This window comes from Fulmarus glacialis, unplaced genomic scaffold (assembly GCF_000690835.1).
Source record: "Fulmarus glacialis isolate BGI_N327 unplaced genomic scaffold, ASM69083v1 scaffold37829, whole genome shotgun sequence".
Taxonomy (NCBI): Eukaryota; Metazoa; Chordata; class Aves; order Procellariiformes; family Procellariidae; genus Fulmarus; species Fulmarus glacialis.
The window spans coordinates 3,818-16,749 of NW_009233252.1; the positions used below are offsets into that span (position 1 = coordinate 3,818).

General features: G+C 39.6%; 1 protein-coding gene across 1 annotated transcript; it reads left to right on the forward strand.

Annotated features, from left to right (window-relative positions):
* Positions 1–3,051: 3,051 nt before the first annotated feature.
* Positions 3,052–9,530, forward strand: DESI2 (desumoylating isopeptidase 2). Its single transcript, XM_009585265.1, has 4 exons — positions 3,052–3,118; positions 4,983–5,076; positions 5,805–5,946; positions 7,849–9,530. The coding sequence occupies exons 1-4, from the start codon at positions 3,052–3,054 to the stop codon at positions 8,080–8,082; spliced, it is 537 nt and encodes a 178-aa protein (XP_009583560.1). The 3' UTR covers positions 8,083–9,530.
* Positions 9,531–12,932: the final 3,402 nt, after the last annotated feature.

Below are 12,932 nucleotides of genomic sequence, written 5' to 3' on the forward strand. Positions count from 1 at the left end.
AATTACTGTTCCTAGGGGGAAAGTAATTCTGCCTTATTGAAATTCTTTTATCTTCAATTAACCTACTCTGTTCTTACTGGAAATATTAAGTGAAGTGCCACCTTGCTTTAGGCACTTCTTCCAAAGCTGCTAACATTTGTTTAATTTGCCAGCACTGCTCAGTTTTTGTAGTCTAGCGAGCCCCGTGTGTTTAGGTGGCACCATTTAAGAAGAGGCGCGTACTTGAATAGCACTGGACTTGCTGAACGCCTTGTTAGAGCAGCTTTCCATCCCATTCTGCTTCTGTACGGATCGATGAGGAGGGTTTGCTGTCCTCTCACTATACCTTGCATTAGGTTTCCCAGGGTTGTGGCGGGGGAGGAGCATGAGTAATTTTTTTCTGCCTACTGACAACCTAGGCTTTGTTACTTCCACTGCTTATGGGATATTTTGTGTAACTTTTGTTCCATTTTCAGAAAGCAGTGATAACCTTGCTTGGCATTAACAGATCTGATGTGTGTGTGATGTGTAGGTTATTTGAAATTCAGAGGCTGGACCCAGAGTTTTCTGGCAGAATGGGTGTCCAGGAGAGGAAAGGCTAGAGCACCAGGGACCCTGTCTAGCTCAGTTCTAGATTAGGTTCATTTGGATACACCTTCTCATTAGGCAAACGTAGTCTCTTCCTGTGCTGACAAACTGTATGTTGAATGTGCCTACGATTTTTACTATAAATATAAACCTAAAACTATTTTGAAATGGTCAGCTGGTAAAGTGTGGGATAGAACTGGCTTCAGAACTAAAACACGTTTATGTTTAAGTAGCTCTTTCATTTTCCTGGGGGCTTTGATTTCACTTTAACAAACAGAATCCATTTTTTTATGCTCACAAACCCATTAAGTTAGTTGGGTAATCTTAACATCGTTCTCCTTCCTTCCCCTCTTGCTTTCTCCCTGTTCTATGTCTTTCTATACAGACTAAATCTAACCCAGTATATTTCTGGATGTAGCTTGATCTGAAAAGTCTGGTTAGATACATATGGACTAGCTCTGCTCTTTTCTGGGGGAAGGAAGGAAAGAACTTTAAATAGACCTTTAAATGGACTAAGGTGATGATTTAGTGTAATCATCCATACCCCGCTAGCTAACATCGCAATGCATTAACAAAGCCAGAAACTAAATCAAAGTGTAAAGTTTAGTCTTAAGCAAAATTTATCCACAGATCTCAATGATCCTTAGCTTTAAATAAATATAAGGAGCAAAATCTGTCTTCTGTTAATTCATGTTGACAAAATTTCCCACAACTGGCTTGTCTAAAGAAGAGAACATCAAATCCTCAGCATCTTGTTATCCAGATAGTCATTCGTGTCCCGCGTCTGCTAGCACAATTGTGAATTTTCGGCTGGAAAAGTGATGTGCTGATGTTCGGCAACTGTTAGTAACTAAATTTGAAAGATCGTTTGTTTTAGGTTTGATGATACTTAGACTAAGGATGACTGTAAAAGCCAAATACATACATATCTAGTGCCTGAAAATTTGTAACTTTTGGCCCGACTTGCTCTTTTTGCCATTTAACTTGTTTTGATTTTCATAAATAGCTTCTCAGCCCAAGGTTTAGTATATCATTTTTATTGGGAGAAAATGGCTTTCAGAAATGCACGTTATATGCCATAATGTTTGTAATGGCTCTGTAAATTATGTACTAACTCCAGCTAGCACATCTTAACAAAGTGTGACACCTGTAACCTTTTACATTTTTATTATCAGTTGTGCTGTTTTAATAGTGACTTCACATCAGAAAGTGCTTATTATGTCAAGAGGTTGTGTAAAGAAGATAGTTTCTTTTTCTTCCTGTTTGCTAAGCAAATATTAATTTGCTGGGGGTACTACCTCAGTCTGTATCCTGCCTGCCACCTGACTTTTTGAAGTCTGCTTTGTAGAAGCTTGCAGGGGTGCCCTTTGGGACCAGATAACTTGGGAGGAAAAATCCCATGACTGGAGTAATTGACAAAATAATGTTTTCCTTGTATTTTTGAGAAGTTTTTCTTGCTAGCCAATTTCAGTTTTAAGGACACAGCTGAGGGGTTTTTTTGTCCTTTTGTTTTTTTAGCCTTTGTTTGAGGTTCCTTTTTAAATTACGTGTCACTTGAAAATTTTGTACTGCTTGGAGACTGATACTTTGAGGGTGGTGATGTAGTCAAGGAAAGACAGTAATTTTGAGACTTTCGCTTTCCAGAACCCTGTGCATCCATAACGTCTTGAGGGTAATAGTTAGCTCCTGATAGGCACTCACTGCTGCTGCTGCTTTTGAAAAAGAAAAGAGAACACTAAGGGAAGGGTTTTTTCCTTTCCTTTCTTTTTTTTCTCCTTTTTTTTTTTTTTTAAATTATCACTTCCTGGTTTCCTTTTGAAATGCAGCTATTATCTGTTGGCTAAAATGGAAGTGATGTGTTGGAAACAGGTGTTAGACCTATGCAAAAGATGTACACCTGATGTATAGAGACACATCAGGAGTCTGGAGAGAGCTTAGTCTCTTGTATGGTGACCACCAATTGAGTGTTCAAGGACAACATATACTAAGGTAATTTCAGTCCATCTCACATATCTCTGGGTGTGTCTCATGCTTATCTGGTTATAAGCAAAAGTGCGGTCATTGCTATAAATGACAGTTGGTGTGTGTATATTACAGTCCTACATTCTGATGTTATTTTAAAAAAAAAAGTGCTCCTGCAAAATTACTGCAGTTGATTCTAGAATGTATTCCACCTAATGGAAAACTTTACAACCTGTAACTTGTTGACATATCAAAAGTTAATCTGGATTTCTCCCAGTTTGACAGACATTGACAGCACTAAAACACTGGAGTAGAACCTAATGGAATTAATTCACTGTGTATAGTTGGGGAGTTTTACCGGCATGTTCTGTTCCCATAAAATGGGTTGTGCAGTTTCACTTTGTAGTAGGGTTTTATGCTTTTGATGTGGGGGACAAATACACGTCAGTCTGCTATCAGAAAACAAATCTGTATTGGAAACTAACTGGAGTCTTTTGTTTTCTTCTTTCCTTTTAGTATTGGATGAATGAATATACTTCTTCCCTTGGAATTGGAGTGTTCCATTCGGGTATAGAGGTGTATGGCCGAGGTACGTACAAGAAAAACATAACTTACTCTTTGTTTCGGTAATGCTGTTATTTAAAAAACATTTTTCAGATAGTGAGGGAAGTCTGGCTCCTGAAACCTGTTCATCAGTTTTCTCAAAGTTCTCATCTCTTCTGCCTCTGGAAAAAACCTTGGATACAAATAATCCGGTAGCCATCTTGCATTCTTGTATAAAGCTATGCAACTATGAAAAAGTGTGCAATTTATTCAGCTAGGCATAGAAATCTTTATTGTAGGTTTTGAAATACCTGTTGTTAAAACAAACGTATGCTTCATGTAAGCATAGTTGAATCATGTTTCCTCAGTATTCTGCCAGCACTTAGTGCAAGGAGTTAATTTTTAACTATGGAAACAGTAGTCTGTTGCAGATAGGCATCAAAAAGTGCATGATGCTCAGGAAAAACTGTCTATTAGTTGTTGGTAGGTTGGTTTGTTTTAAAGAGACAACTTCTTTAAAAGGCATCTCATGCATACTGTTTACAAAAGATACACCTGTGATAAATACAGCAATACATTCCAATTTTGCTAAATAGGTTGTACTTTGGGGATCTGTTGGCCTGATCTGTTCAGGCCACTTTGAATCCCCATTGCTGCCAGAAGGCGTTTCTGAGCATGCTGTAGCACAGGCTCAGGTCTGAGGTGCTCCTGCCTAGCAGTATAATGACGCTCTGAGGTGATGGTCTTGCTAAAGGTCATCCATTTGAAGAAGAAAAATCTACTTCAGTTCTTTTTTGTAATGTGTTTGTAGGTAAGGGGAAGCAGCAAAAGGTGTGGCATGCGATCCAAAGACCACATTGCGCAAAGTTATCTTAAACTATAGATGTTTCAGCTACTGTAATGGTCATATTGTAACTGGATTTGCAACTGTTGTCAAAGCAACGAATTGACAAAATACAATGCTTATTGTTAAAACTTTTTTGGATTTCTTTTAATCCAAACCAGAAAGACCTGACTCCTAATAGTGCTGTGCCTGAAACCCAGTTCTTGAGCTGTGCCAAATACATGCGCCTCCCTTCCTGTTCACATTATAACAGCTTTCTCACATAGCAGGTCATACGCCTGCTAGAACAATGACTTGCATTTTTCAAAGTACATCGAACTTTATTTATTAACTTATTGTAAAAAAAATTATCAACAAAACTGAATGCTAGACTTGGATGATGTGTTACGAGTTTTGAGGAAAGGAAGCATGAAGTCATGCTTAAAGCTTTTTATTGCACTCTGGGTGTGGCATGTTGTGTTATCTTACAAACACAGAAGGAAGCTAAAGCACGCCATGGTATTTTCATGTACTGTAAGTACTTATGCCAGCAGATGCTACATGCAGACTTCAGATGCATGCACTGGTTTACTTTCTTGCTATAGTAAAGAACTCAGGACAGTTGAACTCTTGCAAATCAAGAAATTAAAAAAACTATTAGGCCACTACTCACTGCCACACTTACAGCTGAAGCGGCATCAGACCTTTGAGGGTGCAGTACTTTGAATCCCTAAGCTATGAATACGTAAGTGGACTTTTAAAGACAAGCATGTATAAAGAACATTGGTAGGATTTACAATTTAACTTGTAAATCCTCACTTACACAATGAAAACAGTATATACTTACTGTAAAGTTATTCAAGTTAAACCTGTACACTGATGTAGGAAATTTCCTGTCAGTTTTTACTTAGGTTGACTAGCAGCTACAAAACTATTCGTTTCCAGCTCCTTGCATTTGTTACCCATGTAAATAAGATATCTGGTTTCTAGCTTTAGATCCTTGTGAAGTGATCTTCCAGTCAGTGAGGTCTGCTGTTCTTTACTGTTGTTGTATACTGTTTTGTTAAATGTGAGCTTTCTCTTTCAGAATTTGCCTATGGTGGTCATCCATACCCTTTTTCTGGCATATTTGAAATTTCACCAGGAAATGCTTCTGAGCTAGGAGAAACATTTAAATTTAAGTAAGATACCTATTTTCTTGCTTTTGAGAAGGCATATTAAAAAGATGACTTGTTGCATTTATTTTTGAGGATAGATGTGTTGAATGATACTACAGGATTTCTGACTTTCTGAGAAATTAGTGTGTTTTCTTTACTTAGAAATGGAAGATGGTCAGAGGTGATGAGACAGTGAAGTGTCTACAGCAAAGAACATTATTTTTAGCATGCCATTACATTCCTTAAATGTGTACAAATTATGTGGACTCGTGTCTAGCTTTTGTTATTCATACAGCATATACAAAGGGGTAACTTTTTCAGGGTAGTGAAATTTCTATTCAAAGAAAAAGCTGAAAAATATTGCTCTTCAAGGTTTCTCCATGTCTCTTTTCCACTTTCTCAGTGTGATTGTCTTGACCCCCTTCCCTGCATTACAAGTTCTTACCTGTTCTCAGCTGTCTTTTAGAAACAGTATCCTTTGGAGATGAGCGGAAAATTGCATCCAGTGTTTGTCAGAGTTAAGTTGCAAAGAACTTAAGTGAGCTACAGGTGGACAAATGGCAGGGAAATAATCTCTCATGATAAAGATGAAAGTGGTGCTGTAAAATGGAATAGAAAGAATCTGTGTTATTCTAGGAGGGCAGAATGATCTGGCCACCCACAGTGGGGTGATTTTTGAGCAATGTATGAACAGTAATCCACCTATATCATGGAAACCTGATCACCTTCTACTCTTTCTGTTTCTCTTTTAGAGAGGCTGTGGTTCTAGGCAGTACTGACTTTATGGAAGACGACATAGAAAAAATAGTAGAAGAGCTTGGAAAAGAATTCAAAGGAAATGCTTATCACCTAATGCACAAAAACTGCAATCACTTTTCTTCAGCTTTATCTGAGGTAAACAAACACGAAGGTCTATAGAAAGCTGCTTCCCAGGTGGCTACAGAGCATCATCTCCTTCCTGTCCTTTGGAATGTTTGGCCTAATTTCCAGCTTCCTATCTCTGTTACCTTACGCGAATGTCACCGTTTTTCAGGTTTTATTTGTGCTTATGTCCAAAGCACAAGGTTTTGCTGCCAAAAACGCTAAATATTGTTGTAGTACATAGTTTGTGTGTGAGCAGGGGTGCATTCCTAATTGAGAGACGTAGTAAATAAAGTATTAACAGGATTTCAAAATAATTTCAGATGCTTCAGAAAGCACTACTGAAGATAGAACCACGTGTTATTTTTATCAGTGTTTCCCCACAGAGCCATCACACTGAAAATAATTGTTAAAGTTATGACCTGCTGTTAAAGAATAACAAAGGCATTGAAGTTTCACAGGTGATGTTAATCATCTGCTTGAGAGGCTTTTGTCAAGTTACTGCTCTACCAACACCTGCGTCCTGGTCATGTAGATACCGGAGTGGTCGTGCGAAGTATCTGACTGTGGAGTTGAATGGGCTTTGCTTTTTCCCCTTAGCTTTGTTTTAACATGATCAGTTTGCGAATATGATCTAATGCCTGATCACTCACATGTGTATCAACACAAGGGAAAGGGTTAGGAACAAGTAACCCAGGACAAAGAGGGGAATGGCAGTTGTGATTTTTACCAGTAGTTAGCAATCTGTGCTTGTCAGAATTTATTCTAATGTTTCATTGAAGCACTCCAAAAAAAGGGATGGCTATTTTTTCCATGGTGAACTTCCATAAAATTTAATTGTTCTTTTTTTCAAAATAATTATTGGCATACTTATTGTATAGCCTGCGTTTTGTGTAGACTGTTTGATCTTCAGGTGGTACTGGAAAATTTTATTGAGATGATGATTCATGTGCAACACTGGTACAAGTAAGTAGGGTGAGACACTGGCAAAGCTGCAGTTAGTATGAAATCTGGCCTATATGGCCAGGTTTTTGCCATACTCTTCAACTGCATGGTCATGTTGTTTCTATTGTATGTCTTGTCCTATTTGGTGTTCAAATTGACTATAAAAATAGGGATATAATTACAAGTTAAATGCTGCTCAGTTACAGCAGAGTAATGCTCCCATTAGCTATGATTTTCTCCAGATTTGCACTGGAGTAAGTAATACCAGAAGTGAACGTGGAGGTAGTTAAGTAAAATAGCTCACTCCTTCCATAGTGACAACGAAACCATTTAATGACTGATGTACAGTAAAAACAAGTATTTAATGCAGCTTTGTATATTTTTGAGGAGTTGAAACCAGCTTTGCACTGTATAGCTCCTCTTGTTCCAGTGAACCTAAGTGTGTGTGCTTGGCCTGTGTGCTGTAAGATAGTGACATCTTGTGCAAAATCATCACAGGCCGTCACAGTAAATAGCCTCAGCTGTATCCGTAATTCCATGTAACTGTAGTATTGACACTGTCTTTTTGACTGCTTGATTTCAGGGTTTTTGTAATAGTGAGATTTCTGCTGCAATTTCTGTTTCTGAGGAATTAGTGGTGAATAGAAAGCATACCTTAACTCACTTCTGTGCTTTTTATAGAAGTTATTCAAAAAGAGTGAGGTGGTTAGGCGTTTCAGGACTTGTAAAAAAAAAAAAAAAAAAGAAAAGTGTAGAACCATGTGTCAAACTCTCACAGTGGAAAACAACTCTCCTTGTGTGACTTGGGATGCTGCTCTTACTGATGGAGAAAGTTGTCTTAGTGCAGCTAACTTGAGTGCTTCTTGACTGGCGTTTGTGATACATAAATCGTAAGGCTGCTCCAGCCTTTGCTTTTTATTTACAGTACTGTAGTTTTGTTACTGCTGAATCCAGAAGACAAATTAATCCTTTCTTTTCCCTTCCCCCTAGATTCTGTGTGGAAAAGAGATTCCACGGTGGGTGAATCGCCTTGCCTACTTCAGCTCTTGTATACCATTTCTCCAGAGCTGTCTGCCGAAGGAGTGGCTAACTCCTGCAGCCCTCCAGTCTAGTGTTAGCCAGGAGCTACACGAGGAGCTGGAGGAAGCTGAGGATGCAGCAGCATCAGCTTCCTTGGCAAGCTCAGCATCTGGGTCTAGAACTGGACGCCACACCAAATTATAAGTCCTCCTCCAAAGTAACAAATCGTTCGAAATACTTCAGTTTAATCTCTCCAGCAATTGACTTCCTGACAGAACATGAGAGCTGACTCTAGAACATTGTTTTTATATGCAAAAAAGGCTCTCATCGACCCCTGTTTCAGCTCAGGATTATTTATGTAGTGAAAAGAATTGCTAGGAGAAAAGGGAAGGATTTTGTGTGAAGCCACCCTTTTCATTTTCACCCGTTTGGTAGACCTGGGTTAAATTAACATCTTGTATAAAGCAGAACTTAAATTATTTGTTTACAGTATTGTGTACTGCTGTTTACAAGTCCTGTAAGGACACCTGCCACCATGGAAGAAGAGAGAATTTGAGTTTGATTTAACTGTTGGTATAACTCGAAAGCAATGGTATGATGCCCTGGATGAACTCTCCCCTTTGTTTTCAAGATTTAAGGCAGGTAAACATTCAATTTCTGAGAAATGCCAGAAACTGCTGAATACTATATATGTGAACAGGGTACTGTGCACTTAAAGTGGCTGATGTAAACAGGTAGATTCCAGGATGTAGGGAGACTGGTTTTGTCTAAGATCTGCTACTAGAAGTATGACCTCTACATTAATGAAACTGTGGATTTTTGCACATATGAAGGGAAATTTCTATCTCATTACAATGCACATTGATCCCTTTTGGGTTTTTTTGTTGTTTTTTTTTTTTTTTAACTCCACCATGTAGTTTGCATCCTATCTTCTGTCTGTATTTACAGTCTACTTCAACCAGGATTTAGACGTGAATATCATCTGTTAGAAGCATCAACGAATTTTTCACTGTTTGCTTTACTTGATTTCAAACTTGTATATAAAAGTTAGTTACTTGTATTCTTTTTTTGTTTCATATAGTTTGGAATAGTGTAATACAAGCCATTTATGGTTGGGGAATGGCCTTGCTTTCTGCTGCTGATTTTGCTTTGTTTGAGTTTGTAAACATTCGTGTCCTTTTTTTTGAGCTATAAATTACTGCCCAGTTGTGCATATCTGCACAAATTATAGAGAAATCCTAATTTATTTTCCCACAGTCTCTGTCTGTGGCATTAACTTCTTGTCAGATGTAATGAAGAAAAACCTGAAAATTGCTTATGCACCTGCGTGTTTACACAGCAGAACCCACTAATCTGCACACATAATTATATCTGAAGGTAAGAGATACTATTTTCTAAAACACAGAATTATGTTTGCTGGTAGATTATAATTAGAGCTAAATTATAATTAGTGATCAGAATATATAATGGAATGCCTTATTCTTGTTCACTTACCAAGAGAATTAATGGTTCTTCCAGTCATTAGTGTAAATTAGTGAGGTTCTCTTGTGCACATAAGGATACAGTAGCACAAACATGAGGGAGGTGAGCTTGTGTATTTTGAAAGACTTGCTGCCTTAAACTAACAAAAACCATACCATCCGTAAACTGATCAGCTCACAGAGAAGTGTGCATTACTAGAAGTGTAAGTGATTCTTACAACCTTTATTTTCAGTCTGTTGCTGGGTTTAGTTTTTCCATTAAGTGAAATACTGTCTCTACAGTTTCTGCTCTTTAAAAGGAAAAAAAATCCTCTTAGGAGGCAAGAATGCTTCATGTTATGAATGCTCCTAGCCATGGATACTCGGTGCCATTGAGCCCTACAGGAAGGTGCAGTAGGCTGTATCGCAGTAAGAATTCTTATGATTGCCAACTCTGACTCCTGTGAGAAAAGAGCGGAAGTTTTTCTGCTAGCAGTTGGGTTGAATCCTTTTGTCAGACAGTCTTTAAGTTTTCACTCGTCTTCTGTGATGCAGTGCAGATACAGAGAGAGACATGCTCAGTTCTGGGGGAAAAAATCAAGTGACTCTTTCTGGAAAGTCTCTTTAACTGTAGTTTGGTACGTGTTTTAATAATCTCTTCTACCAAGTGGGAAACGCTTAAGACTGACAAGTCTACCACTAACTACGTTCTCTGGTCTCCAGAAGCTGGACATACCGCCTGTCCCTGTTGAGTGCTTTTTCACTTGAATCTCTGAATTTGAGTTCTCCTTTCTTTTTTTTCCTGTAGTGAAAATGAATATGGTGGTCTCCAGTCAACTCTCAAGCATTACAGAACCGAATCTCGCACTACTTACAGCTGAGACAACAGGCCACAAACAGGTTATTTTGTCTCTGCTGTGCAGCTGTGGTAGTAATGTGACTAAGTCTCTTGGCCAAGGCAGGTCCTTTATTTCAGCTCAGGGTTGAGGCCACTGATCTAGCAATGTACTGTAGCTTTTCCTAGGTTTTAGGAAAAATAAATAGAATGAATTTTCATTGCTACCTAACTTTTATGTACCAAAATCAGCTTTTTAGGCTTCTGATATATCCAGAGCGCTAGGTCACAAATCTCTACACCTTCATTAACACACACAACTACAGCATGTACAATGCAAGAACGTGACAGATCACAGCACAGTTTTTATTTAGTAGTAAAACTAAGACTATTTTTTATAAAGCAGACTGGAAAGTTTGTAACAAAAACATTCATTTTATCGGTAGCTGTACAGGTGAAAATACTGTCTTATGCTCCTTTTTTGTGTTTTTTTTGTTTGTTTGGGGTTTTTTTTGTTTCAAAACCATCCATTTGTAAATCCTGTGAGGAAACTGACACCTGAACCCTGAAGGCTGTTGGGTATTGTATCAAAGCAAGCAGTACTGTAACTGCAATCGCGTGCTGTCAACTCAGCCTCCACTGGATGCCTCCAAGAAGTCACCCTGCCAGTGGTTACTCCGATTTGTTAGCAATAGAGCAAGTTACCTTTCACCAGCATTACTGCCAAGCAGGGATTACTTTAGTCTACTAACGACCACACTGTGCTAGGACTAGAACACTCCAAAATGCTGTGAGAAAGCTGGACACCTGTGGAGTCTTTTCCATCAAAACGGGTAGAAAAATATCACTATTTCAGGGTTCTGCTCTGTTTACTTTCTCATTCTTGTTTAATTTTCTCTAAGATAGTACTTTTAATACATATTATATTCTTTAACTCAAAGTCATTTTATTTAAATGCCATTTTCTGTTCAGCAAGCCAAAAAAATCCAATGTACTGTCAGTGTGCACCAGTAACTTCATAGGTTTCAACTTCGCTTGGTAAAAACATAGTTGCATTACTTCTAAAATTTGCAATGCAATTCTGATCACTATTGATACATGATAATTTTCACTGTTGGAAGTTGGTTACAAGCTGAATATTCACTGATGCATTTTTTGTAAACTTGTATTCAAGTTTACTGTACTACATAGTATTTGTATAAAATTCAAAGAATTTTGACTTTTGTTACCTGTACATGGCAACAAGTTGTCTAGCATCTTAAACTTAAATCCATCAGTTTATTAAAAATACTTTTATAAAAAAAGACAGTTGGCTGTGTGTGTTATTCCCCCGGTACCTCCAGCTTGTTTTGTCAGTGCCACCCAAGCAAAACTACCCAAGGCTTTCCTATAGTTAAGCTATAGGCTATGTTCGGACATGGGCATCAGGAGCTGCAGTTTGCTGTGTCTGAGGCATTATTAAGAGCCACTAGTTTTTAATAGACTAAATTCAAAATGTTTTCACATTTGGTGTGCTAACTGCAGCTATTGGGGCATAAAACACTTAGGATATGCCTGGTACACGTTGCAGATACTGTGTGCCATGTTCTACAAATTTGCTCGGAAGCCCAGATCTGTCGCCTGGACTTGCACCAGGCTCAGCAGCCACGAGGCGCGTGGGGCGTGTAACGTCTGCGCCTCGCCAGTTCCTCTGAGCAGAGCAGAAGGACCCAGGCTATGGTCAAGTACCAACGGCAACACCAGCCTAAGCCACTGCCACCTGGGCCGTGCCCGCTCCTGCAGCAGCAGCGCTGACCCGGGCTGGAGAAACTCCCCTGGCTGTTCAATTAAAAAGTTGCCAAGCTATTTCCCGGTCAGGGCGGGTCAGCAGTTGGGTTGCAGCCTGACCGCCTGCGTGGCTCTGTGGGGTGGTGGCACCTCTGCTGGAAGCTGTGGTTGCTCTGGTCAGCAGAGTGGCGGCTCCTTGCAGCCGCACGGCTGTGGGGTGCCGTGGGACAGCTGCTCGGTGAGCCAGCCAGCAAAGCGAGTTCCTCGGACATCCCAGGCACAGAACTGGCAGCAGCCCTTGAGGATGGGCTCTGCCAGCACCCCGTGGTGCTGGCTCTGGACTTCACAAAACGCAGATGGGTGCACATGTTTTAATAGGATAGACACTTCCCTGCACGTCCAGGGCACTGGTAAATTGGAGCACTGTCCTGTGGCTGTCAAAGCCGGTGCTGCCCTGCCCCTCCCGCCTCACAGCTGGGAAGGGGATGGGTTTTGCCATGCTTTGCGTGCTGAGCCTGGCATCTCTGTGTGCACTGCTCATGGAGATTGGCTGGGACGTGACTTGCTGGAGAAGCTGCCGAGGTACAGGTGTGTTCCCTTTTCAGACTGCTGCTGGACCCTAATCATTAGCAAAGCTGCAAGAGAGTTTGAGGAGCTCGTAACCTATTGAAAGGAAACTTGGTGACTTTGACAGAGTTCCTCAGTCTAAAACTGAATTCCAGATAAATTCACGTGTGGAATATGAGGGCCAAGAGTGCCTATCCACTTCTAGGAAGGAAAATATATATATTGCATTGTTTGTTAATGGGTGAGTAGCTGAGTTTAACTGAACTGTTCTTGAAGAAAATAGAAATGTTTCAAATGAAATTTCATTTTCTAAAACAGTTTCTTCAGGCATGCACGGTTTATGTGCAGTGACTACATTTATTATGCAGTGACTACATTAGTGGACAGGGGAGGGGCTACAGATGTCGTCTATCTGGATCTCTGTA

Bases quoted from the DNA above. Each gene is read 5' to 3' on its own strand.
- DESI2 (XM_009585265.1), top strand. From the start codon at position 3,052: ATGAATGAATATACTTCTTCCCTTGGAATTGGAGTGTTCCATTCGGGT. The intron at 3,119-4,982 runs GTACGTACAAGA...TTTCTCTTTCAG, and splicing joins TATAGAGGTGTATGGCCGAG to AATTTGCCTATGGTGGTCAT. The intron at 5,947-7,848 runs GTAAACAAACAC...CCTTCCCCCTAG, and splicing joins TTTCTTCAGCTTTATCTGAG to ATTCTGTGTGGAAAAGAGAT.